General features: G+C 45.5%; 2 protein-coding genes across 4 annotated transcripts; one reads left to right on the top strand and one right to left on the bottom strand.

Moving 5' to 3' along the window:
* The first annotated feature begins 380 nt into the window (after positions 1–380).
* rfx3 (regulatory factor X, 3 (influences HLA class II expression)) lies at positions 381–13435 on the top strand. The gene is made up of 17 exons (XM_076163738.1): positions 381–498; positions 4861–4973; positions 5062–5150; positions 6875–7139; positions 8254–8328; positions 8619–8800; positions 8924–9043; positions 9211–9335; positions 9920–10035; positions 11292–11407; positions 11534–11688; positions 11783–11880; positions 12006–12155; positions 12303–12511; positions 12601–12754; positions 12914–12956; positions 13128–13435. Exons 2-17 carry the CDS (start codon positions 4866–4868, stop codon positions 13406–13408), a joined length of 2286 nt encoding a protein of 761 aa, XP_076019853.1. The 5' UTR covers positions 381–498; positions 4861–4865; the 3' UTR covers positions 13409–13435.
* Positions 13436–18533: 5098 nt separating this feature from the next.
* Positions 18534–24130, bottom strand: smad4a (SMAD family member 4a). 3 transcript variants are annotated; one of them, XM_076163740.1, is made up of 11 exons: positions 23770–24130; positions 22899–23252; positions 22613–22787; positions 22465–22494; positions 22168–22371; positions 21834–21941; positions 21645–21695; positions 21350–21533; positions 21058–21226; positions 20737–20875; positions 18534–19756 (listed from the first exon to the last, which is right to left on the bottom strand). In XM_076163740.1, exons 2-11 carry the CDS (start codon positions 23136–23138, stop codon positions 19545–19547), a joined length of 1512 nt encoding a protein of 503 aa, XP_076019855.1. In that variant the 5' UTR covers positions 23139–23252; positions 23770–24130; the 3' UTR covers positions 18534–19544. The 3 variants fall into 3 exon arrangements, with proteins under 3 accessions (XP_076019855.1, XP_076019856.1, XP_076019857.1); XM_076163741.1 differs by lacking the exon at positions 23770–24130 and adding an exon at positions 23557–23763; XM_076163742.1 differs by lacking the exon at positions 23770–24130 and adding an exon at positions 23333–23540.

Genomic DNA, 24130 nt, shown 5'->3' with positions numbered 1-24130 from the left:
TATGGGGGATTTTAATTCCCATTGATTCTTCTGCTTTTGAAGGTTATTTAGTTATGTGATATACATAATGCTTTGTGAGTCTTGAACTGTCAAATAAGAAAGCTTGTTGTGATGGAGACTTCGCTTAATATGCGTATATACGTCATATATATGCGGTTATTATAAGGGAAAAAACACTTCATAATTTAGCCACAGTTTAAATTGGAAGTTGACTGAAGAGGACAATTGGGGAAATGAACCGAGGCTGCAGATTGTTTTCCTATTCAGAGACGCGCTTAGGTTTTATTCTTATTTCTTGTAGCCCACAGGCAGCTTGGAGGGGCTTTAATCTCCTCCCACCAGGCAGGTTAGGTTGAGTTTTATAGCAACTGTTGCCCGGTGAGGCAGCGCCATAGTCACCGTAGTCCTGGCGACTGTAACCCACCAACAACAACCTCTCTCTCCATCATTACCACCTCCTCCACCATCCTCATCCTCATCAACCAGTCCACAGCCCAGGTTTGGAAACCTTTTATTATTTTTTTCGCCTCTATCTAAAGTCTCTTCCTCTGTGCGGGGTGTATTTGTGTGTCGGTGAAGCCGTAATGTGTGAGTTTATTTCTGCCTGCTTGCTTGGATCCAGGCTCGGTGGACGGCTGGGCACTTTGCTAGCCTGGGTGTTTCTTTGTAACGTGTTAGCCTGCTAGCTAACGCCGCCTGTAGACACACACACGCACACACGCACGCACACACAGCTGTGGAGGAGCCGCTCACACTAAAGTAACCCAGATACGGTCACTCTGATAGAATAACGCTTCATTGTGTATCTGTTTAACACACACCGACGCCCGAGTGTTAGCAACACAGGTCTGTGCTAGTCACTGATGCTAGCTGGTCAGCTGGAGCAGGAGCAGGTGTCTGTTGTTGCTAGGTTGCTAACGCCAGCGTTGCCTTCTCACAATGCGCGATGGTTGTATCTTTTTGGGGGGCTAATGTTGCGTTTATAATGCAAGTTTTGAATTTCGGGACGTTCGCACCATGTTCGGAACATGAACCCAATAAGTGCGATCTGAAATGGAAAGTGTTGTTGCTTGATTTCTCACACAGTAATCGCTATTGACGAAAGCTAAGCCATTACTTTCCCTTTTGTCTTAAGCGGGGAGCTGCGCTAGCTGCCCATCTGCCCTCTTTGTGGAATCATAAGGTTGTGATCACAGACATCACATCACAAAGATAACTTCTCTTTCTACTGCTCACTTCTAACATAACACCTGCCGGGATGCAAATGTTTAAACATTATTAGCCGTTTTAGTTTGGTTTCGATATTCAAATTTCTGCACGGTTATAGCAAACTGAGCTTGTTTATAAGCGTTTATTCACCACATTTATCATCCACGTTTGACCGAATGCAGAATAAACGAACTATGGCTATAAAACGTTTTGATTGTGTTTTTAATACGTGATGTTGCGTTGATTTCGCATGCGCGCGCGTGCGTGCGTGTATGGGTGCATGAAAGAGAGCGAGAGGTGTTTTCAAGCCAGCATGACACTACTGGTTTGTGTGTCTGTGTGTGTGTGTGTGTGTGTGTGTATGGGGGGGCGGGGGGGTTGCTTTGTAGTAAGTCAATGTATTGTGAAAAATGGATGTAGGAAAAACTTTGATTCAGCGACACATGTGTGAGTGTGTTGGTAAAGAAAATGATCGTCCCCCTGTTTGTGAATCCCGTGGGCGGGTCAATGATAATAACGCTTGATTACTTCACGTTGCATCACAGTCATTCTTGGATCTACTTTGTCTCCTGCGCAGCTGCCGCCTGTGATTCCCGTTAGGAGAGAACACAGGTGCGTGTTGACAGGTGGGCGGACGGACAAGCGCTCATCATCCGGACCATTCAGACCTGTGTGTGTGTGTGTGTGTGTGTGTGTGTGTGTGTGTGTGTGTGTGTGTGTGTGTGTGTGTGTGTGTGTGTGTGTGTGTGTGTGTGTGTGTGTGTGCGTGTGCGCGTGCGTGCGCGTATCTGTGCGTGCGTTATTCAGTAAATAAACTCAGTCTCGACCACCATTACCTCAAACATCCTTTTCTTTCTAAATCCATCTCCATTGCGATGCAAGTCTGTTGCATAAGATGATTTGCTGGAACAATTCAAACCAATTCAAAGTGGACAATTGCACATTTTACAAGCTGAATGAAACAAATCTGAAATATATTGATCTTTGGTTTTTTTTGCATTTTATTCCCATCTAGTCACCTCAGCATATGTTACATATTCAACAAACACACACACACAAACACCAATGTTGGGAACTGCTAGTTATCAGATCATGTTACCACTTACCTGTAGTCTGCTCGGGCAGAAATAGTACCATGCCACCTGCCCCCTGGATCCTGTTGCATTTCCAATCACTTAAAGAGGGGCTGATTAATTCAATTATTCACTCATCCATTTTCATGGCTTAGCAGAATACTGCATGTTTGGGTTGTTATTCACCCCAGCTTGCTAGAAATGATGTATATTGTTAATGTAAGAGGCGACTTAAAGGTCATCATCTTTTGAGTAATAATTAAATCTACATCTGCTGATTTTAGGGGTACATTTTGCAGGGGCTGTAGTAGTTTCAGTGATGCTTTCAGGAGTCTGTGGTAAAGTAGCTTTTTTGCTTGAACTTGGCTTTCATTTTGATATTATTGATTTAACAATAAAGCCTAGACTCTGATGTAATGACTTTGGCATTTAAATCAACATGGTGACATGTCAACCAAATCAATGAGTTTTCATTAATTTTTCCTCATAAACTGCTTTCCTCGTCTTGAAGACGTACTTTGCTCCCCCCACTTCAGCTCACAGTTACATCCCCCCTTTAACCTATTTTACCTTTGATCTGCCCGCACCTGAGCATGTGTTTGGCGTATGTTTCAACCTGTGAGGACACTGTCTTTACCTGGTACGTCACCATCTATGCCTGCAGTACGCCTGCCATTCTCTAGTAATTGTGTTTTGCGGGAGCCCACACGCCGAACATGCTTTACTTTACTTTATTTTCCACATGTAATTTTAGCAAGTAGAACTGAGGGGAGAAAATGCAAGGCAAAATGTTGCCCTCCTTGGTGGCTTTTGTTCCTCCTGTGTCTTTGTAGGGCTTGCACTTGCTCAGTGGAGCACAGCGTTTAAGTGGGCCACAAGGGAGTGCCTGAATGGTGAGGCAGGAGGTGTGTGTGTGTGTGTGTGTGTGTGTGTGTGTGTGTGTGTGTGTGTGTGTGTGTGTGTGTGTGTGTGTGTGTGTGTGTGTGTGTGTGTGTGTGTGTGTGTGTGTGTGTGTGTGTGTGTGTGTGTGTGTGTGTGCGCGTGTGTGTGTGTGTGTGTGTGTGTATAGGGGGTTGGGGTGATGCATTAAGAGTGTGTTGTGATGCAGGGGCTTTTCTTTTTTCATTCCTCGATGAGGTTGACTCAGTTTGGGGCCGTGTACTTGAGCTTTCACGCTGCACTGTGGTATACAAGTCTGCTGTACATTCTTCCATCTCCATGAGTCCTTTTTGAAGCTCGCGGAGCCGTGTCATTACATTTGTACCAGCGTGGTCGCCTGCGTCCAGTGGCTTTTACACTTTATGCTTCTATTTTTTGGGACATGTGAAACCCCTTTCGCCAAATGTATCTTTATTTATAGTGTCTTTTGAAAATCGCACAGTGTATAAATATTTCAACAGGCTATTGATTTAGTTTTCTACTAGCCGGTGTGTTAAAGCCGCAGCAAGATGTTCCAAATAGTCACGATGGAGGCAGAAGTAATTGTGTGATTAATATCAATGTCCTTGTATATGTAACACAAATGCTCATTTTCTTATTTCCCCCTTTGCTCTCTGTACAACAGGGTGGCCCGACTTGGCTTTACAGTCCAATTTAATGCTATTTAACCAAAAATATGAAGCACCACCTCTCAACCTCAGCCTAACAGTAAAGCCTGTATGATATTGAAGATAAAGGGAAGGGACAGGTTTTCCCTTGAGAGACTCACAGTTGTTAGGAGACTCAGCTTAATTAACCAAGAGAGGCTTGTTCATGGAAACTGCGATGATGAGGAGGAGGAGGAGGAGGAGGAAGAGGAGGTGGTAGCCCTACCAGACAAAGCACAAATGGTTGCTGATAACCGTAGTGTCATTAAAACAACCAGAAGTTTCACAAACGCAATCCCTGTTGTTAAAGTGAATCCTAAAATAGTTAATAACAAGTCTTCAATCGCAAATGCACAATTCAGCTTCATTAGCAGTAGTAACGACGCGGTGCTGGACATTGTTATTAGGTAAAGACACTTGTAAATGAGTGAACTTGCCAGGCAGCAGTATTGATTCGGGAAGGCCTATCTGAAGTCAAGCAAAAGCTGTAAAAGTGGCCACTGACTGAGCAAAGAGAGAAACAGCATCTATTTGGAGTTTGTTAAATATTAACTGGTTTTATAGCTGTGATCAGGGAGACAAGACCACGTGTTCCTGATGCATGAGTCTCTCAGTACATTGAGTACCACAAGGCAGAAACAGGTGTCGGGGGTGGAATTGCTCTAGAGCGGCTTTAGCAGCTCCGATTTGGGCCAGACAGACGAGCCTGTCACAAAAACATGTATTATGTCTACAATATTATGTTGCTCATGGATCGTTTGTCTGTTGGATTAACCAAATATTAATGTGGTTTACACTATAATATAGGTAAATATTCTGTCTATAAAATCATGGTATGAATCTTCGACACACTTCTCTGAGTAGTTCTTTCATCACCTCTGACAATGGACCGGTCCACCTTAACTATTTCATGTCCACTAGCCATGTGACATTGCGTCTCCTGTTGGGACACTGCGGCAGCTTTACAGCGTCTCTCCATCTGTGCTCTCCAGGCGCCATGCAGACCCCCGAAGCAGGCGCTGACTCCACCTCCACTGTCCCTCTCCAGACCACTGTGCCTGTCCAGCCTACCGGCTCCACCCAGCAGGTGCCTGTCCAGCAGCAGGTACCCCTCAGCCTCTTTGTGTGACTGAGTGTAAAGTTAAGTTAAGAGCGGAATATTATGTTGAAACTCTCCCAATTTGTCTTCCCAGGCCCAGACTGTTCAACAGGTTCAGCATGTTTACCCAGCACAGGTGCAGTATGTGGAGGAAAACAGTGGCGTCTACACCAATGGCAACATGTGAGTCAGTCTGTTTACCAGCTCTGCTCTGCTCTGACGCCTCTTCACCAGCATTAGCGCTTCATCCCTGCAGCCCCGTCTTTCTCCTCTTCAAAGCACCATTCATGTCACAAGCACATGATGCCGGTGGGGATGCGCGTCTTTTTGGGGCGGGTGTGCGATTTTGTGCTTGATTGTGCTCAGTCACCTGAACATGACCAGAAGTAGGTCCGTCTGTTAAGTGGCGAGGCTGCGCCAGGGTCCCCGGGGTCTGAGGAATGGGGTTAGGCGCACACACTCCGCTAACAAGCCCGAGATGTGTTTGTCCTACTGTGACACACACACAAATACACACAATGTGACCTCAGCTGCTGGTGGAAACACTCTTGTAAAGGATATTGCCTGACAGAGCGCTTAGACAGACCGTTCAGAGACTTGCATACTCCAAATAGCTACTCCCATGACTAATACTCAATTCTCAATTACGTGTTTACCTGACTGGATACTGCACATTGTGATTCTAATGTTCACGATAAATACATATATTTTGCAACAAGTAAACTTTCAGATAAACTCAACGATCTTTGAAGAAGCGTGCTCTTGAAAGACGGCACGGAGAAGATAAAAATACTGAAGGAAAATTTAATTAAAGGGATCATTTGTTTAAATAAAGATTGACTTGATTAAAAGAGACCTGAGAAAGTTAATTTGAGGCTTAACGTAATAAACCACTATCATTCATCACCATTTATGATTAAAGGTTTATAATAATGTCAGTAATTTCGTTGCTAACACTCGCAACAATCTATTTTAAGAACACACACGCACAACACCTTCCACTCCGTCTTCCATTTCAAATCAGCACGCCTTTTGGAAGTCAGCAAAGTCATTTTGTATTGAGCTCATTTATGGTATTATCAAGCGTGTGTGTTCTCTGACTTCTTGTGTGGACAAGGCACAGCCAGGAAATAGTCACAGTTAGTTTGGGAGGTAAATTACGAGGTTTTAACATTGAAATTAATTCTTAGAGACGTGGGGAACTAGAAATAGTACGCAGATACATACAAAAGGGAAAAATAAGCTATAAAAAAACAATAAAAAACTGATTTCTGTGCTAATATTTTACTTTGGACAGCATTAGATCACTGCCTGGAAAACACTGCTGACAATTCATGGTCTAATGAGCTACTTCAGTGTTCATCTCTTACTCATGTAGTGGCCCTCTGTGTTATTTTTGTCTCTCTTTGCTGGGAACGTTGCCCAGTCTCACCAGCCGATGTGTTAAAGGCTCATTGATGGTAGTGTCACCCTCCCCCGGCAGCCTGATGGGTCAAAGATTCAAGACAAATGTGCCCATAATTCCCACGAGATGTTTGGGTTTTTTTAAATTCCGACTCTAATCTTGGTTACGGAGTTTCTTCTCCCTGATTTGCGTGGTGTGGCAGTTGAAAACAGGTGGTTTCCATGCATCTACTGTAGTCGTCACTGTTTAAACAGTCGACGGTACCGCTTGTCCTCATACCTGTTGTGTCACATTCTGCCGCAGGGTGAGAAATAATCGCCTCTGTCTATTACTGCTGTAAGACTCAGACGTGTCCTGAAACTGTAATTGGACAAACACATCTACTGTAATCCACAAAACCAACAAGGAAATGGCAGCTATGTCCACTCCTTCTTCTTCTCTCATGTCTAACCAGTTGCTTTGGGGCTCACAGACTAACACCCCTGACCTCTCCTCTGAACAGAAGAACCTACTCGTACTCGGAGCCGCAGCTGTACAGCCAGAATAGCGGGGGGAGCTACTTTGACACGCAGGGCAGCTCGTCGCAAGTGTCCACCGTAGTGACATCGCATGGCATGACCAACAACGGAGGAGGGGGCAACGGAGGGATGAGCATGGGCTTGGCGGGGGGCCAGGTCATCAGCAGCAGTTCCGGGGCCTACCTCATGGACAACGCTGGACCCCACCCCGCCACCCAGACGGCGCGAGCGTCCCCGGCCACTGTGAGTGTACGGAACCCCCTCTTGTTACTATATTAGACAGTCCTTTGTGTCTTTCATTGGTATTTAACATACATATGGTCACATTTGACTGCCTGACTGATTTACTGCTACACTGTGCAAAGATGACTCACGGCTGAGCGCTTTTAAAGATCAATTAAGGACCGTGGAAAAGCTTTTGCTGATGAATAGGTGATGCTTATACACTCTTTTATGGCATTCATCTGAAGAAGCAGAGTATTGTGGCTTTTAATGAGGAGATGAACGCTGTATAAAGAATAAAAAGTAGAAATGAGTTAAATAGCAGAAGAGCAGATGATGTCGTGTCTCCGCCGTGTACTTGCTTATTCCTATTCTGAGGCTGTGGTGGCAGGCACAGAAACCTTCAGTCAGGTTTTACCTTGGGTGTAAACACGGCGGCCTTGGGAGAGATCCACACACTCAGCAGAGGACTCACACTGGTACAATCACACACACGAGCCATTTAAAGAGCACCGAAGCTGCGCGTGTTTAAAGCTGCATATATGCGGAGAATATGTTAATTTCACCAAGGGGAATACAAAAGGTAAATACAATACAATCGCAGCTCAACACTTCACTACAAATACAAAAGCATTTCTTTCTATTCCCGAGTTGTAATCGGAAGCAGAGTTGAACTTGGACCCTTCCGTACGGACTTGGACGGTCTTTACCGGTGTCAAATCTGTCTATTAGATTGCTGCCAGCGAATCAGCTTTAAGATCCAAATGTGTGAGAGTGCTGCGGCTCCCTTAAACCATCTTTATTTGATTTCATGAATGGGGAGGTCCTGCTTTTTGAACGTTAACATATTTGTGGAGCTGTAGTAGCGAAAAAAGCTGGGGTTCTGCCAGGTATTTATTCTTTAAGTTGTTCCCGTTTGTCAGCCCGGTCTGAGGCCCTGCGGCAGTAGCGTCTTTTCCTTGTACTTCTGCTGTGCTTGGGGTTTAGTGGTGCTTTGCTTCGGGAGCTCTCCTACACTCCCTTTTTTATGTTTTGCTCGCTGCCAGTATTGTGTTATTTTACAGCACTTTATTCTTCCACAGTTTGGTTTTCTTTCCCCTCTCTCTTACATTTTGTTGTCCTGTGCTTCGTGGTTTGTCAGATTGAAATGGCGATTGAGACGCTCCAAAAATCTGAGGGTTTATCCAGTCAGAGAAGCTCGCTGCTCAACAGCCATGTAAGTTGCTTTTATAAATGCTTGACTGTGCTTTACCTCACTTTCTGCTTAACTTTGCTCTTTCTCGCTGTTCAGCCACTTTAAGCTGTTTGTACATCTCAGTTGAGTCTGGTGCCTGCTGGTTTGGTGCTTGTTTCAATTATGGTTATTACTGCTTTAATTCATCGGCTGCTTTAGTCGTGCCTCTGCAGAGCTGCAGTGTGGTGGCAGTATGATTGCGACCGCTGGTTGGAGGTGTTACCATAGAGTTTTTCTGGACGCGGTGTGTGAATCAGCATGTTTCCTTGTAGCTCCAGTGGCTGTTGGACAATTACGAGACAGCAGAGGGTGTAAGTCTGCCACGATCCACTCTCTACAATCATTACCTGCGCCACTGCCAGGAGCAGAAACTGGACCCTGTCAATGCAGCATCTTTTGGCAAACTCATCCGCTCCATCTTCATGGGACTCCGTACAAGACGCCTTGGCACAAGGTACAGTCCTGCTGAGACTACACAATCCTCTTTGGGCCGGCAATGTTGCCTGACTTAACAACAGCATAAAGATTCGACACCTCAGAACTTACATGGCTGTCCACTTTTTCCTCCATCTTGCAGAGGGAACTCCAAATATCATTACTATGGTATACGAGTGAAACCAGATTCCCCTCTCAATAGACTACAAGAGGACATGCAGTATATGGCTCTCAGACAGCAACCTGTTCAGCAGAAACAGAGGTACACACACACACACACACACACACACACACACACACACACACACACACACACACACACACACACACACACACACACACACACACACACACACACACACACACACACACACACACTTCCATGCAACGTTTTTAACAAGCATGCTGAGGGAAGTCATTTGATTGCAGGTTCAAGCCGGTGCAGAAGTTTGACTGCAGCTCTGGGGAGAACTACCCGAGCGGAGGGCAGCACCAACCGAGCGCAGCGGAGCAGACGGTCATCGCACAGAGCCAGCACCACCAGCAGTTCCTAGGTCTTTACACTTTTGCCAAACCTGATTGCTAGATAGCTAGAAATGTGAATAATCATAACAAATGTAAAAGAAACACACCAGTTTGAGATTGAGCTCGTGTCGTAGTAAAGTCATTGGGAATGCTTACCCTCACTAGGTAACTAAATCAAATGGAGAGGAGCACCTGTGGCCTCCTCACAAGCATACAAGTCACAAGTCCGCTGTGAAACACTATGTGACGCCTCATGTCCCAGGGGGCTTTGCTCTCCTGGAGGCCACACAGCAGAAAATCTTAGTCTGAAACACCTCCAGCACATTAGATTTGCATTTTCTTGCAGTATTATTGTGCTTAAATATCGAGTGATTTTGCCGATGTAACTTTTTGGTTGGATTGAGTCAAGAAGTTGTAATATGCCATGGAAGTGATGAAACAGCTTTCAAAACTATTTGGAAGAATTAGGTCATTTAAGGTCACGGCATAGATTCAATATATTTCAATGATTCTTTTTTAGTTTGGATCCTTCTGCAAAAACTGAAGTATGCAGCACAACTTCACAGCTATTTAACTTTTTTCCTGACCTCTACTTGTTTCTAACCCCCTATAGATGCATCACGGGCAATCCCTGACTTCATAGAGCTGGACCTGGGACAGAGCAATACAGAGAACATCAGCCCCGAGGATGTGAAAGCTCTCCAGTCCCTCTACAGAGAGCACTGTGAGGTCAGAGCTCTAATCACGCTTCGCTTTCCTATCTATCGCCAAAAAAAAAACAACTGTCAGTGCCGCGGTAACACTGCGGGCGCATGAGTGCGTTTTCCAGCAGGGCAGAGATGCAAGGCCTTCTTCGGTGATCGCAGACAGACATCGCGCCCGTCAATACTGTGGCATTCACGGAGACGTCGTAATCAATGGGTCTATTCCAGACATTCTGACGTTCACCAGCAGCATTTTAGAATATAAATCCAACCCACTTACCTTCTGTGTAGAGCTTTGTAGGGCTGTGGAGGGCTGAGTAGAGCTGTGGAGGGCTGTGGAGGTCATTTCTCAGCTTGGGGCAAATCTATAGTGTGTATAAGAGCCAGGAATAGAGATAAGATTAGATCAAGACATGTCAATAGCAGCAGTTAATGTCACTGAACAGAGGCAACATACATGAAGCCAAGCAGACACCGTTTATAGGCCCATTCTGTCTTTTTTCAATTTATGTAGAGACTGAAATTATTCTTTTGAGGCTTGGAAGTCATATTGGGTTAATAGTGTGTGAAATGTAGGGAAACCAAACACAGACTTCTAGCTGCTTGGTCATCTATTGACAAAGTCTGCTGGTTCAATTGCAATTTGCCTTATTTCTAACACGAATTGGTTTTGTTTGTTTGTTTGTTTGTTTGTTTGTTTGTTTTAAAATGGGCTTTCAGTCAGTGAATGTGAGCGACGCACTCTGACTAGCTTGTTTCTGCTTCTACGGCCTCAAATAGTCTTGTGTGGCAGGTTTTCTATGACGCCAAAGCGGTTTAACAGGGTCTGACGTTTGCTTTGACATGTTTAAAACAATATTACTTCGGTTACTCACTTCGTTTCTGCTGCTTTGAGGGAATCACACTCCCACACTGGCGATCGCTTCTTTTTGGATCATCTACTTCTTCTACAGGTAGTAAACCTAGCAGGTGTATAAGCAAAGAGATAAACTACGCCCCCACGTGGTAGATGTTCAAATCGCGCGTTACAAAGACGAAGCACAAAGTTTACATTAAATTCATAATGTATTCTTAAATTCTTAAAAGTAATTTTCTCTCATTAACTATTAACTTCTCAGATTAAGAAAATATGTGAACTCCTGTGAATCCACGTTTATATCTCAGATAAACCTTTCTAATCCCTCTCTTCCACGCTCCCTGTCTCCTCTCTTGTGGGAATTAAAATTCAATTCAATTCCAGCGAAGTGGATTCATGCCCCCGGTCTTTTTCTTATGTTTTAGGCTATCCTGGATGTGGTCGTCAATCTCCAGTTCAGTCTAATTGAGAAGCTGTGGCAGACATTCTGGCGTTATTCTCCTCCCGACTCTGTAGAGGGAGCCACTGTAACAGAAAACAGGTGAGATCAAGCTGACCAGCATGGGGGAATCTGATATTTACCCCTAACACATTTAAAAGTATAGATTTAAGAATAACTTGATAGATGTGGGTGCATCTTTGAAAGTGTGTTTTGTTCATCCCACAGCGGTGTGAGTGAAATTGAAGCACGGTTGCCGCGTTCTCAGCTGCTGGCGCTGTGCAGAAACGAGGCTGTACTCAAATGGATGAGTACTTGTGACCATCTAATGTACCAGGCCCTTGTTGAGATCCTCATCCCTGATGTCCTGAGACCCATTCCCAGTGAGACTCGCTTACACGACGACAACTCAGGTGTACTCATTTGTGTTCATACCATCACAACCGTCACAATCCACGTCTGTCTTGTCCTGTGCAGGTGCCTTGACTCAAGCCATCCGCAACTTTGCCAAAAGCCTGGAAGGTTGGCTAAATAATGCCATGAATGCCGTTCCACAAAGAATGATCCAGACCAAGGTGCAACACTGCAACATTCCCCCAGGCCTTTTGTCTCTGAAATCTTTTTAACCACAGACATAATTAATACATTCAAATAGTTCAAACAGGCTCTCGGTATACATTTCTATGCTTTTCTTCCCCAGATTGCCGCTGTTAGTGCCTTTGCGCAAACACTACGCAGATACACATCTCTGAACCACCTGGCCCAGGCGGCACGTGCTGTGCTGCAGAACACCTCACAGATCAACCAAATGCTGAGTGATCTCAACCGCGTTGACTTTGCAAATGTACAGGTCAGAGGAGCTTTCTGTACTTAATATCGTTCATTTCATGGTGGTTCGTCGCTAAAACTGGGCCGTAGCATTTCTGTTATCCACCCATCATTATCCATCACATCCTATTTTTCTTCTCTTTTCTTCTTTCTTCTTGCTGCTGTACAGGAGCAGGCGTCATGGGTGTGCCAGTGCGAGGAGGGAATGGTTCAACACTTGGAGCAGGACTTCAAGGCCACATTACAGCAGCAAAGCTCTCTGGAGCAGTGGGCAGCCTGGCTGGACAACGTGGTCACTCAGGTGCTCAAGCCCTACGAGCACCGGCCCAGTTTCCCCAGGGCCGCCCGACAGTTCCTGCTCAAGTGGTCCTTCTACAGGTGCGCACAGGAACTCACTGACTGACACAAGTGGAGTTATCATCATCAAAGCTTTCTAACAGTGTGTGGTTTTGTTTTGTGGTTTCCAGTTCCATGGTGATCAGGGACTTGACCCTGCGCAGCGCCGCCAGCTTCGGCTCTTTCCACCTAATCCGCCTGCTCTATGACGAGTATATGTTTTACCTGGTGGAGCATCGCGTGGCCCAGGCTACTGGAGAGACACCCATCGGTGTCATGGGAGAGGTATGATAGTGGCATTTCTGCGTTGAACAACTGTGAAATATGGCATAAACATTGAATGAGGAATGAAGCCTGTTTGGTCCATTTTTGTAAGAATTGGAATATTTTGGCTTTACCCTGAACCCCTAATGGCTCCCTTAATTCATATTTTTCTGTTTCCAGTTCGACAGCCTCAACACTCTGTCCCTCGCCAACATTGACAAAGGTATGTAGCACAAAACGCAAAGGACTCTAAATTGTAATCTGAGGTCAATCTGGCTGTTGAGTGTTTGGTTACAAATCCAGTGCGAAGCTATAAATATTCATATTACTATTAATATGAGGCTGAAGCCTCTCGTGGTGTTTGTTCACACCTCTGCTGTTCCCTGTGGTTCAGATGAGACAAGCGGCTTGGACAGCGACTTAGAGGATGACATGGAGGAGTCCGGGGAGCCACTCGCCAAGCGGGAGAAGTCGGAGCACGAGGTGATCCAGGTGATCCAGGTCGGGGCGCTGGAGGACGGATCTCACCCCGTGGTGGGGGTCGTCCAGCCAGGCGTCCTCCACTCGCTGCCCCAGTCCCCTCAGGACCACGCCGAGCACATCTTAGCCCCCTCTGCCGGCACGCCCACCATACGCCACTGCAGCGCCACTGGCAACACCTACGCCTCCGTTTGAGCGTCAGCCCATAATCCCCCCTTGGCCTGCCCCCTCCCCCACCCCCCTCTACCTTTCTCTCCTCCCACTCTCTCCCTCCGGTCCGGTCAGTGGCGTCAAATGGTGATACTTTAGGCGAGATTGGTCTGGGTGAGGCGTCATCCCCAAACGTCTGTGCTTTACTATGACGTGGCAGCTGACGGGTGGGCGGCCCCCGGAGGAGAAGGAGTGGTTCGACCCGTTTTAACCATTTCCCTCTCTGTTTGTGTGTACAGACAGGTTTCACATGAAAGGGAAATTTTATTTCACTACTGATGTCTAAAAGCTCAAATCCATGTCACTAGTCCCAGTTGGAGCAAAGTTTTTTCAAAAAATGACTCCGGACCTAAGACGGCGTCGTCTTGTGTACATAGTTTTGCTGTACTTTCAATTGGTATTACCCAAAACTCATGGTGCTATTGTGTTTTGTTCCGTTTCTCCGGCTCTCCCTTCTTTTTAGTTGAGTATGATTTATGCCAACATGCGTTCCCACTGCTGATAGACTTCTCGCTGAACAAGTTATTTTCAGTATTGTATGTAGCTAACAAACAAAGGGATTGACTTTCTAATGTATGTATGAGGTTTAAAAAAAAAAAAACAAGAATGACGGGACGGTTTTTGTCCCGTCTGTTTGGATGATTTACGCCGTAGCCACTGAACCACTAACAGCTTTTAGCCACACAGAGTAAGAACCCACCCCCCTCTCCCCCCCGTGAAGAATCGTCTGTGCTGCTACTCGTGTAAATAGAGATGAGATTGAGATGACAGGCTGTGCTAAACCACTTACTCGGCTAGTTTCCCTATGCACCCTCGTGCATAACGTCCTGCTTGCCTTTGTTCATTTCTTTTGTAGACGCTCTGTTATGTGGTTAACGCGATAATCTTGAAAAACTACTTAACTGGACTCTGTTCCTCTCTGTGTGTTTGCAGTTTCTCGTCTGTATTTGGGATTTCTATTAGTTCACCAAGGACCAAAAAATAACAAACAAACTTAACAAGAGGAAACTAGGAGATGGAGCCATTTTGGCCGCTCGACATGCCGTTTCCTGTCCCACAGTGCCATGTTGCAGAGCAGAAAGGAATGTCAGGGATTTAATGTACCTCGGCTTTATCATAGTGCCTTATTCCTTAAAATGCAGCTGTCCTTGTAGTCCAGACTGTGCGGTCCAGAGAGCCCGCCCTCTCCCCCAGACCCTCTGTGTTGCCCCCCCCTCTCCCCAGCCACAGATTTGGGCTCTTCTGGTGACTCGCGGCTGGATTTGGGCTGGCTCATCAGTGTTGAGGCCAACGGATGCAGAGGCACAGACACATCTGTCGATGGGCTCCGGATCAGCTCGGCTTCAGCTTAACCCGCCGTCCCTCTCTCGCCTCGCCTCCCTTTGCTCTCACACTCCGCTGCCCTCTTGAGGCCTAATTCTCGCATTATTTTGTCTTTAGCCGTCGGGGTGAAGCGCGGTCGGTGAAACGTGCGGCTGCGCGTGGGTTTCTGCACTCTGTGTCTTTTTTCGATGTGCACGTGTGTACAAGTGTATCTGCCTGTGTTAACCGTGTGTGTGTGTGTCTGCGTGTACGTGTGCTTGTACGTGTGCGTGTGTTGGAACACATCCATCAGTCGCCCTACCTCAAACCAGTGGTGCCAGCCCCCCCTTTGACTCGTGCAGCACAGTCACCAAACCTTATTGCACACACACCACTGTACTGCACAAATCTCAATGCCACAGAGAAAAACCTGCATTGCTTTTCTCTAAACCTCTGTTTTCATTTCCCCGTTGGATCCCATAAAACGCTTCATCCTTTCGTTCCCTGCTGAAAGATCACGTTTGTACAGTGGACCAAAAGTAGATATTTTCTGATATTCAAAGAGATAAATATATATATAGTATATATAAATGAAACACTACATATATTTGTTGCTTTCTATGTGGTTGATCTGATTGTTTCTATGTGATTGTTTCTTTTGGTAGCTCCTCTGTAATTAGCTCATAGACTGTGAAATTGCAAAGGCACGGGGACTAACTTCTGATTCATTAGACAGCATCTATACTTGAACTGTTATAGCCTTCTATGTTGTGAAGACTTTGAGATTAATCCTCTAAATAGGAACACTTTGGTACTAATGAGTTGTTTTCTCATTTGGGTTTGCTCTCTTGGAGGTGCGTCTGACTCACTCTCTCTGCATAAATATTTATTTATTGATATTTATTGTGTTTTTGTTGTTCCGATGATAGATGCTTCTCTTATGCACCTGTATCTTCAAATTTGTCATTCGTTGTTGTAAGAGGCGATGGATATTTGAATCATACCACTGTACAGAAGAGAAAGACTGGAAGATGATTTGTTTATTTGAAAAGTTGTGTTTGTTTGTGTGTGTGTGTGTGTGTATGTGTGTAGGTTGCTTCATGTGAGAGACTGCTGACGTTTGATTTGTTCATTGTAACGACCGTCACTACTTCAGGCTCGGTCACACGTCATTCATTTTGTTTTACAGGGGAATTTTGTTCATAATCTCCAGTGAGTGCCTGTGTAGTCAAACGTAAATGAATCCGATCGATTGCACCTGGAAAAAGGCTGATGGTTTAATTCCCCCAGGCTTTCCCCGACCCTCCTGGCCCCACCAGTTCAAAACCTGAATATACAATATATGGAGAGCGGATCACAGAGGTGGAACCGAGTCACAAAGTCATTTTTGCCTTCATTCTGCGAGTCCCAAGTCAAGGGTCACAAGTCTGTGTGAAGTCTCAAAATGTCATCGTTTTAAATTCTGATTGATTTGACCCGTGTCCCAGTTGCTACAGAGCACATTATGACTTAATCGGGACCAAAGTTTTGAATCTCAGACTTGATTTGGACTTGGACTCGAGAGGCAAACGAGACACGTGACTCGGCCGCACCTCTGTGGCCGCCGTTCAACTTCTCCCAAGAAAAGGCCTCACGACAACGGGGACGGGTGTGGTCGCTGAAAGCCTGTGTGACTGTGACTGTGGTGAGTCAGAAAGCAATGAAAGAAGAAGAAGAGGAAAGAAAAATGAATGAAAGGGGGAAGGAAAAAAGAACGTTTCCTTCCTTTTTTCAAGTGCAGGAAGAGAGAGAGAAATCAGCTGGCCTGTCCCCAAGAGGCTGCGAGGCTCTCGGTTTACTCTGTGACGGAGAAATTGCAAATATGCTGTAAATCTCTGAGTTCTGTGCACCGCTTATGAATGACTGTTTTGCAGGGTTTTCTCGCCTTTAGCAGTTTTTCGGCCCATTTCTTCTCACCAAGTTAAATATGGATCTCAGCTCTCTTACAACACTGTAGATGTTACTCGTGTTACGTTGTGCCTGGAGTGAAAGTGGCTTTTTTTTGTTTTTATTAAATGTTTCCTTTAATGCTTAATTATGTGCTTTAGGATCATAAGTGCTTTCTGGTCTCGCACGCCTCCTATGTGCTCTCCTTTCTCCCTCCCGGCCTCCCTTGTTGTATCCACGGCGATTTAGCTTTCTGCATCTCAAAGCCTGCCTGGTCATCACTGGACTGAAGTAAATGCTGCCAACACTATTGTATTTTATCTCTCTCTTCGTTTTTTGTAACAGTCCTTTGCATACAAGCCCGTTTCTATCCAAGACATACAGAAAACTTTATCAAAAAAGAAAACACAAAAAAAAACACAAACACAAGCTAAGAAATGCCTCTCCAGCTGGACAGTATGGCAGCTTCAATGACCCATAGCAGACCCCAGAGTGCCTTTGATTCCAGCCTGGCCAGAGCAGACGGCCTGAGTGACTGTTGGTCTCTGGTGTGGCTACAGATTGAGGCTGTCACAGCAAAAACGCCACCAAGAAGACACCTTGAAAAGATCCTTCTCCTCAGACGGATGGAAGCCGTTTCCCCCCCACCGACTCAATGCCGCAGACCACCACCCCCTCCTCCTCCCACCTAACCAGACTAGTTTACACGTGATAGATCACCTGCTGGAGGTTTTGGCTGTATAGGACAAAGGAGCATTTGCCGAGAGTCATTTTTTGGGGGAGGGGATTTTATTTGGTCTTATGATGTTTTCTGAACGCCGTCGTTTCCGTTTGAGATTCGTAACTGGATTGTTTCAAGTGCCATTTGACAGTCTCGTGAGTCGTGGCCATCTGTAGCACGCTCTGATGCAAGCACAAGCATTTGGCAGTGGCATTTGGGGAAGGTCTTTCTTTTTCTTCACCCTAGATGAAAACATGTTATGTATATATCAAAAACTGAAAAGTATATTTATTTGTGTCCTAATTGTTTTTTTTGGTGAACATTTTATCAGATACGTTTGCTAAAAGTGCTTTTGTGCTCTTCTTTTTTTCCTCTTTTTGGATAATGTATAGTATCTAATATATATACACTCAAATTTCATGTGACTTTCTTTTTGTGTGCCGTTCAGTTCTCTTCATATACTGTATCTTCTGCATTTGGCAAGCAAACCAATGCGTGTAGGGTGATTTGTATTGTGAATTTTACATAAAAAATGAGGACAATTGGGGGACTTTTATATTTATAAAGACATTATCATTTAGTGTGTCGTATTGATGAATATAGAAACTATTAAAGACACATGTAGTTTGGTTTTCTGAATATTTCAGACCTCAGCTCAGGCTAGCTTCTTAGTGTTGTTTTCTTAAGATTTGTGACTCGTCTTTGCAGTAATAAACTTTTTCTTGTTCAAGCTCTGCGTCTTTTTTTGTCTGTCTTTTTATCCCAAAAGCAACAACTACATTTCATAGTGCCCATTTAATTTTATTCAACCATAGTCATACATATAAACACCAATATCATTCAAACTCAGTCTGGATGCAAAATGAATGACGTTATCGTAATAAAGATGAGTAAGAAGTTGCATTTCCTGAACGGTTTTGACAGCATTGACTTTTCCTTAAATAATGTTCATGACTGTAAAAGTAGCAAAAAGTGTAGAAAATACTGCAACAAGACAAGAGATTCAAATACCAAAATCCCATTTGATCAACAGGGCCGAGCAAAAACTAAAAATCAGACGGTTGATAGACTAAAAACAAAAACTGCTTTTACAGGTGACGCACGTATAAACACTGAAATGGCAGAAGTCCGATTTCTTATTTTCTCTCTATTCCGGAAGGGCATTGATATGGCTTACACTTCCCCTCACACCTCCTCTCTTTCTCTAAGTATCTAAGTGACAGTGAAGCTTCTCCGACCACATTTTCCTCAGATCTCACCAGTGCCGTTTGCTATATATAGATATATATATATGAAAAAGTTTCTTCTACACTACATGATAATATGAATACGACAGGCAATCACACATGAGACTACGAAACAAGACATAATATGTAAAGAGATTCAGAAAATGAATAGTGCTAATGGACACTATACGGATATCCAAGTAGAAAAAAAAATTAATTAAAACGTCTATCTGGCAGATGCACGGGGCATTTCTCTTCATCGTTTCTTCATATAAATCTTCTGATAAATGCCTCAGCAAAGAACATTTTGTGATCACAATCACATGAAAAGACTGCCGTCTTTTAAAAAGGGGCTTTTGAAATGCTCATTAGGTCGTTAAAAACAACTATTCAAAGGAGGAATAGAAAGAAAAAAGGAAAAACAGCAAGGTGCTGAAAAAATTCAAGATTACATGGTACGAGTACAGGAAATACTAAATGAGGTGATTTCACATAAAAGTCCTGATCTGTGGGGGCGGAGCCCGGGGAGAGGGGGAGAGGTGATGGAGCCGACCAGTACAGCACACACTGACTGCAGAACTCCTCCACACCTGCTATTTGGCCTCGACACAAGTGGCGGCTTTGAATCAGGTGTGAGAGCCCCCCCACGGTGATAATGGGGCAATTCAAACAACTCACTGACGTGTGCAGCACTGCGGTTCATTGAAATACCTGATTAATGGTTTAATATAGGACAAACGCTCAGATATAATACGAGTGTGGGTATTCATCTGAACGCTTTGGCCGTGCATTTAACCGCTGCAACACATAAGCACCTAATGCTGACGACGGGGAGTCTCAGTATGACTCAGTCATTTCCTCTCCAGGCCTGTAAAGACAGTTTTATTCTTTTTTTGTCCCTTTTTCTGTGTTTTGTTTTTTTCTGGTGCAGTCCGTGTCCGTCGCCTCAGTCGAGAGGCTGGGGGTCGGCTATAGGCATGGTGTGTAGCACCTCGTCCAGCAGCTGCAGGGCCCTGTGTAGGTGGATCTCGATCCAGCAGGGCGTCTCTTTGATGCTCTGTCGCGGGTAGTCGGGCCCCCAGCCTTTGACGAAGCTCATGCGCAGGATGCACAGCCGGCGCAGGTCGTCCACGCCGATGCCTGCGGCCGCCGACAAACCTAGGGTGGGGGGGCAGGATGGAGATTGATGTGGTGCCGAAGGTCAAAGACATGCACTTCAAACAAGCTCTAACTAAAACTGATCTACATTCATATACCGTTTTGTGATATTTAACGGGAGATTTGAAAGCAAAAAGGGGAATGAAGTGTGAGACAACCGAGAAGCAAGCATGTCAGATTCACATGGCGTGTGTTTATGCCACTGAGCCACCAGAACGCTCTTAAACACTATATTTGCGTAGTCAAATGACATCGCACCAACCAGATTGCTGTTAGTTTGTGTTTTGTGTGTTTGTGTCAAAAGGAGACTGAAAACAAATCAGAATTTCTCCCACCAAACATGTCACACAAGAGGACTGTAATTTGACATGAAAGCAACAACATCTTCATTGCATGATTGCTTTGACAAATAAATTGCACCCTTCTTCATTTTGTCGTTGACTTTTTGCCTCAATATTTTGCTTTTAGGGCGGTTCATCTTAAAAACAGAAACACTTCTAACTGCTGTGACACATTTGAAATCGCAGCGATTATGCACCGTGACTGTGCCTGACGTTTGGACACGCAGAGGCGCTTAGTGGCTCTTTGTACAACCTCTCTTCATTCACAACAACAACAAAACAGAGGGGACAAAGGGCAGCTGTTTAGATGCATTCTGTACCTGCAAAATGTTACTGCAATAGAGGCTAAGTGACCACTTTCAAACGTAAAGCGCCACCGGACAGAATGAACTGAAAGTGTCGGCTGCAATTCATGTTTGTGCTGCTCAGCGATTCATCCACTGTTAGAAAGCATTGTGACACATTCATTTAAATGCCTCCAGAACAATGACGCATCTCTCTAGTCTGTCAAAAAGAAACTAAATCAACACTCAAGTCTGCCATATTCTGGTAAGCTAAATTTGGAATGAATATGCCTGTGAGGACGATGATAGTATTCAACCCGAGCGCAGTAGTAAGAGGTATGATGGGAACACTCACTGATGGCCGGGGCGATGCCTCCCACTGAGCCGGGACCTGGAATGTTTCCGGCCACTGCGGCTGCCTGAGCCGCGGCGGCGGCCTGAGCTGTCGCCGCCTGCTGCTGCATCTGCCTGTGGCACTGACGCAGGTCGAACACCTGGCGGGCGGGGGGGGCACAAGAGCATCAGAGCGGAAACGTTCCAAAACACATCCTCTCCATGCGTCACAGGCTTTAATACAAGGAAACCTTTCCAGTCATACATATTTATTTCTAAAATGCTCTGTAATGATTGGTTTGATTGGTGGGGATGTGAACCCGAGCCGGTGTTGTGATCTCACCTTGATGTAAGCACTGGGGTAAATCTTGTGCACGGCGTCTCCGGGGGCACGTCCCGCCTCTCGATCCAGGTAGTAGCTCTGCACAAAGACGGCGTGATCGCTCAGACAGCGCACCCACACGTCTCCTTCGCCTTTACACTCCAGCTGAACGCCTTTGCCAATGTGGAGCCTGAAGACAGCGGGGTGAGAATGAGGAGAAGAAGAAGGATACTCACTATGCTATTGTTCAAATCACACTTGGAGACATACGTCGAGCATGAACGGGATGATCTTACTCTATGGGGCAGAGTACCTGGCTCTCTCTATGTTCTCTGTCCTGTGGACGTTGCTCAGCTGGCCCAAGCAAAATCGATCCCCTCCTGAGGGATCAACATACCCGTCCACCGTCACAACGGGGCACGTAGACGGCACCTTAAATGTCTCCCCGACCTGGACGTCCATCTCAAAATAAGCGATAGAGCACCAGTATTCTGGAGCTAAAACAACAACGACAGGGAACCTCAGTTTAAAAAAGGCTCCAACAGAACAGCTTAGGTTTATGAGGAATAAATGTGCAATTTGTCAACAATGCACATCTGGATCCTCACCAGGATGATTGGATATGGGCGGTTGGAAAGCGATTTCATTGGTAACAGGCCCTGCGAGAAGAAAAAACTTGTAAAAATCACACACTTTACAGGACATCATCTTGGCAAGAGCGGAGACAAGTGAATATATTGAAAGTATGATTTATGATATAAGGGAAAGTATATGATCAATAGACCGGATCCACTCACAGTAATGGCCTGTGTGCGGCATGGCGGGGTGGTGCTGTAGGTGCCCATTCTGATGCTGCGGCACCGAGGGGGGGAAGTTGCTGTTCCGGCTCCAGTTAGGGGGAGGATCTGGGAATGATGAATTAAAAACAGGTTCGCTGCCAAAATCCAGTAAGCTTGCACACCGGTCCAATTCATGTCAATCACATTAACAGAAGCAATCCAGTATTTAGAATCTTTGCCATTAAATCATCCTTTTAACGCTGACGGACCAAAGATAAGCACATATCCGAGTGTTTGTTTACATTCTGAATGAAGGGTAATAAGGGGAATGAAGGATTGTGTCCGGTCTCACTTGAGGGTCCAGCGGTGATTGTGGAGAAAGCCGAGGTGGAGGCCGAGCTGCTGCCGTCCGACGGGGGAAGCAGGGCCGGGGGGATGAAGCCGTCCGGCGCGCCCGGTCTGGACGGGGGGTGCTGGATGGTCTGGAGGTGGCTTTCGGAGCTGGAGTGGGACTGCTGGTTGTCAAAGTCGTACTCGTCCTTGACCATAAGCGGGCCTGGCGGGAGACGACAAGACACCGATGAGACAGGCGGACGTCTTTATCAACCAGCAGAACAAAACAAAGAGACGATCTGCGGCGCGTCCTTACCTGAGCCCGAGAGCGTCAGCCCTGATAAGTCTGCAGAGATAGTCACAAAAACAAAAGCCAAGGTTGATCAATATTATCTATGAAAGTGATTACAGACGGGACTATTTTTAACCCCGTCTGACGAAACAAAGCTGCGGTGTCTGCTCACCGATGCCCGGGGAGACGACCCTCTCATAGTGATACGGGTTGACGCAGACGTTATCACACTTCAGGTCAAAGGCGTACTGGCAGTATTTCACGTGCTTTAACTCGTTCTTGTGCAGATCAGGCCACCGCCACAGCCGGGCGTAGACGACATGAGGGAAACCTTTACGCCCGGCAACCTAAAACACAAAGAGGACGACGTGATGAGAGAGAAATCCATTTATCTCCAAGTTGGTAGGCCATTTTATCTTCTCTTCTCGTCTCTCTACCAGTTGTGTGAGTCACTGTACCTGCAGGCGTCCATCCAGAGTTCGCTGTATGGTCACACACTTGCTGGGATGAGCTCCATTGGTAGTGATGGCAGTGATAAGAGAATCCAGCTCGTCTTTTTTCTCCTTCAGCTTCTTCACCAGGCTTTCGATGGCTCGCTTGGCAAAGCTCTCACTCTCTCCTCCCTGTCTGTGGCACATCAGGCTGTGCACGATGCTCAGGCAGGCATCATTACTAGTGGGAGTGTTCGTGATTGACATCCTGATTCTGGAGCTCCCCCCCCCCCTTGCAGCTATATATCCTCTGTGTCTTTACCAGATAGAGTGTTAACGCCACACTGCTGTCGATACTGAATGTAGCAAAGCCTCTCCAACCTGAAACACACAGAAGCAGCAGTCAGTCGGCTGAGTTCAGAGGCTGAGCTATGAATTCAGTGTGTAACCTCCTGTCCTACCATTATTTCTGCTGCGTTCACACAAAGGCTCAGCTCATATTAACAACAATATCACAATCAATTAAAAAAAGTGCATTAACATTTACTTAAAGAAAATAAGATTAAAAAAATTTACATGTTAAGTAATTCAACGTGTAATTGAGGATAGAAACGTTACTTGCGTAAGCACAATAGCAACGCCACGGTTACTACACCGCCATTCATCTACGCTGAACTGAGCTTACCTGGTTATCTGTCGCTCTAGTTGACGGACGTTAACAAAAATCGATGCAGAAATCATGTTATTATTAAGCCTTTAAGTGGCCGATGTTGCCCAGTTGGTTCTGGTGGAGTCCATCCTCCCTGATCTTAAGGTAAAAACCATCAGCTCGCTAAATGAGGACACCTCCGCCACCTAACATGACCTGAAACAAACACACACGGGCTCATATACTCACTGTGATTTTTTTTCGCGCAGTAACGCTAGAAACAGCGATGATGACTGCGCAATCTTGGACGACTCCCAAAATATTTGCACGCTCCCTAATGTTCGGAAATGTTATTGTTACTTAGGCTAGCTAGTTAGCAAAAGAGCTAGCAGCTAAGGCTCGCTCGCTAACGCCAAAATAGACCATTAAGCAAGCCTGATCAACTAGCCGAGGAGGAGACGTGATTGCATGTTAGCTGCCGGCGTGAACGCATCGACGTGTGAGCCTCCGCCTCGGTAGAAAGTGTAACACAAGCGAACAACAACAACACGGCTGCAGGTTAGCTGGCCATGAAAATAAACAAGAGATTCCTCCCCACCCACCACGCTGC

The sequence above is a fragment of the Genypterus blacodes genome, unplaced genomic scaffold, assembly GCF_046128005.1.
Source record: "Genypterus blacodes isolate CSIRO-AG114 ecotype Tasmania unplaced genomic scaffold, CSIRO-AGI_Gbla_v1 ptg000133l_1, whole genome shotgun sequence".
Classification (NCBI taxonomy): Eukaryota; Metazoa; Chordata; class Actinopteri; order Ophidiiformes; family Ophidiidae; genus Genypterus; species Genypterus blacodes.
This window is presented reverse-complemented; position numbering and strand designations above follow the sequence as displayed.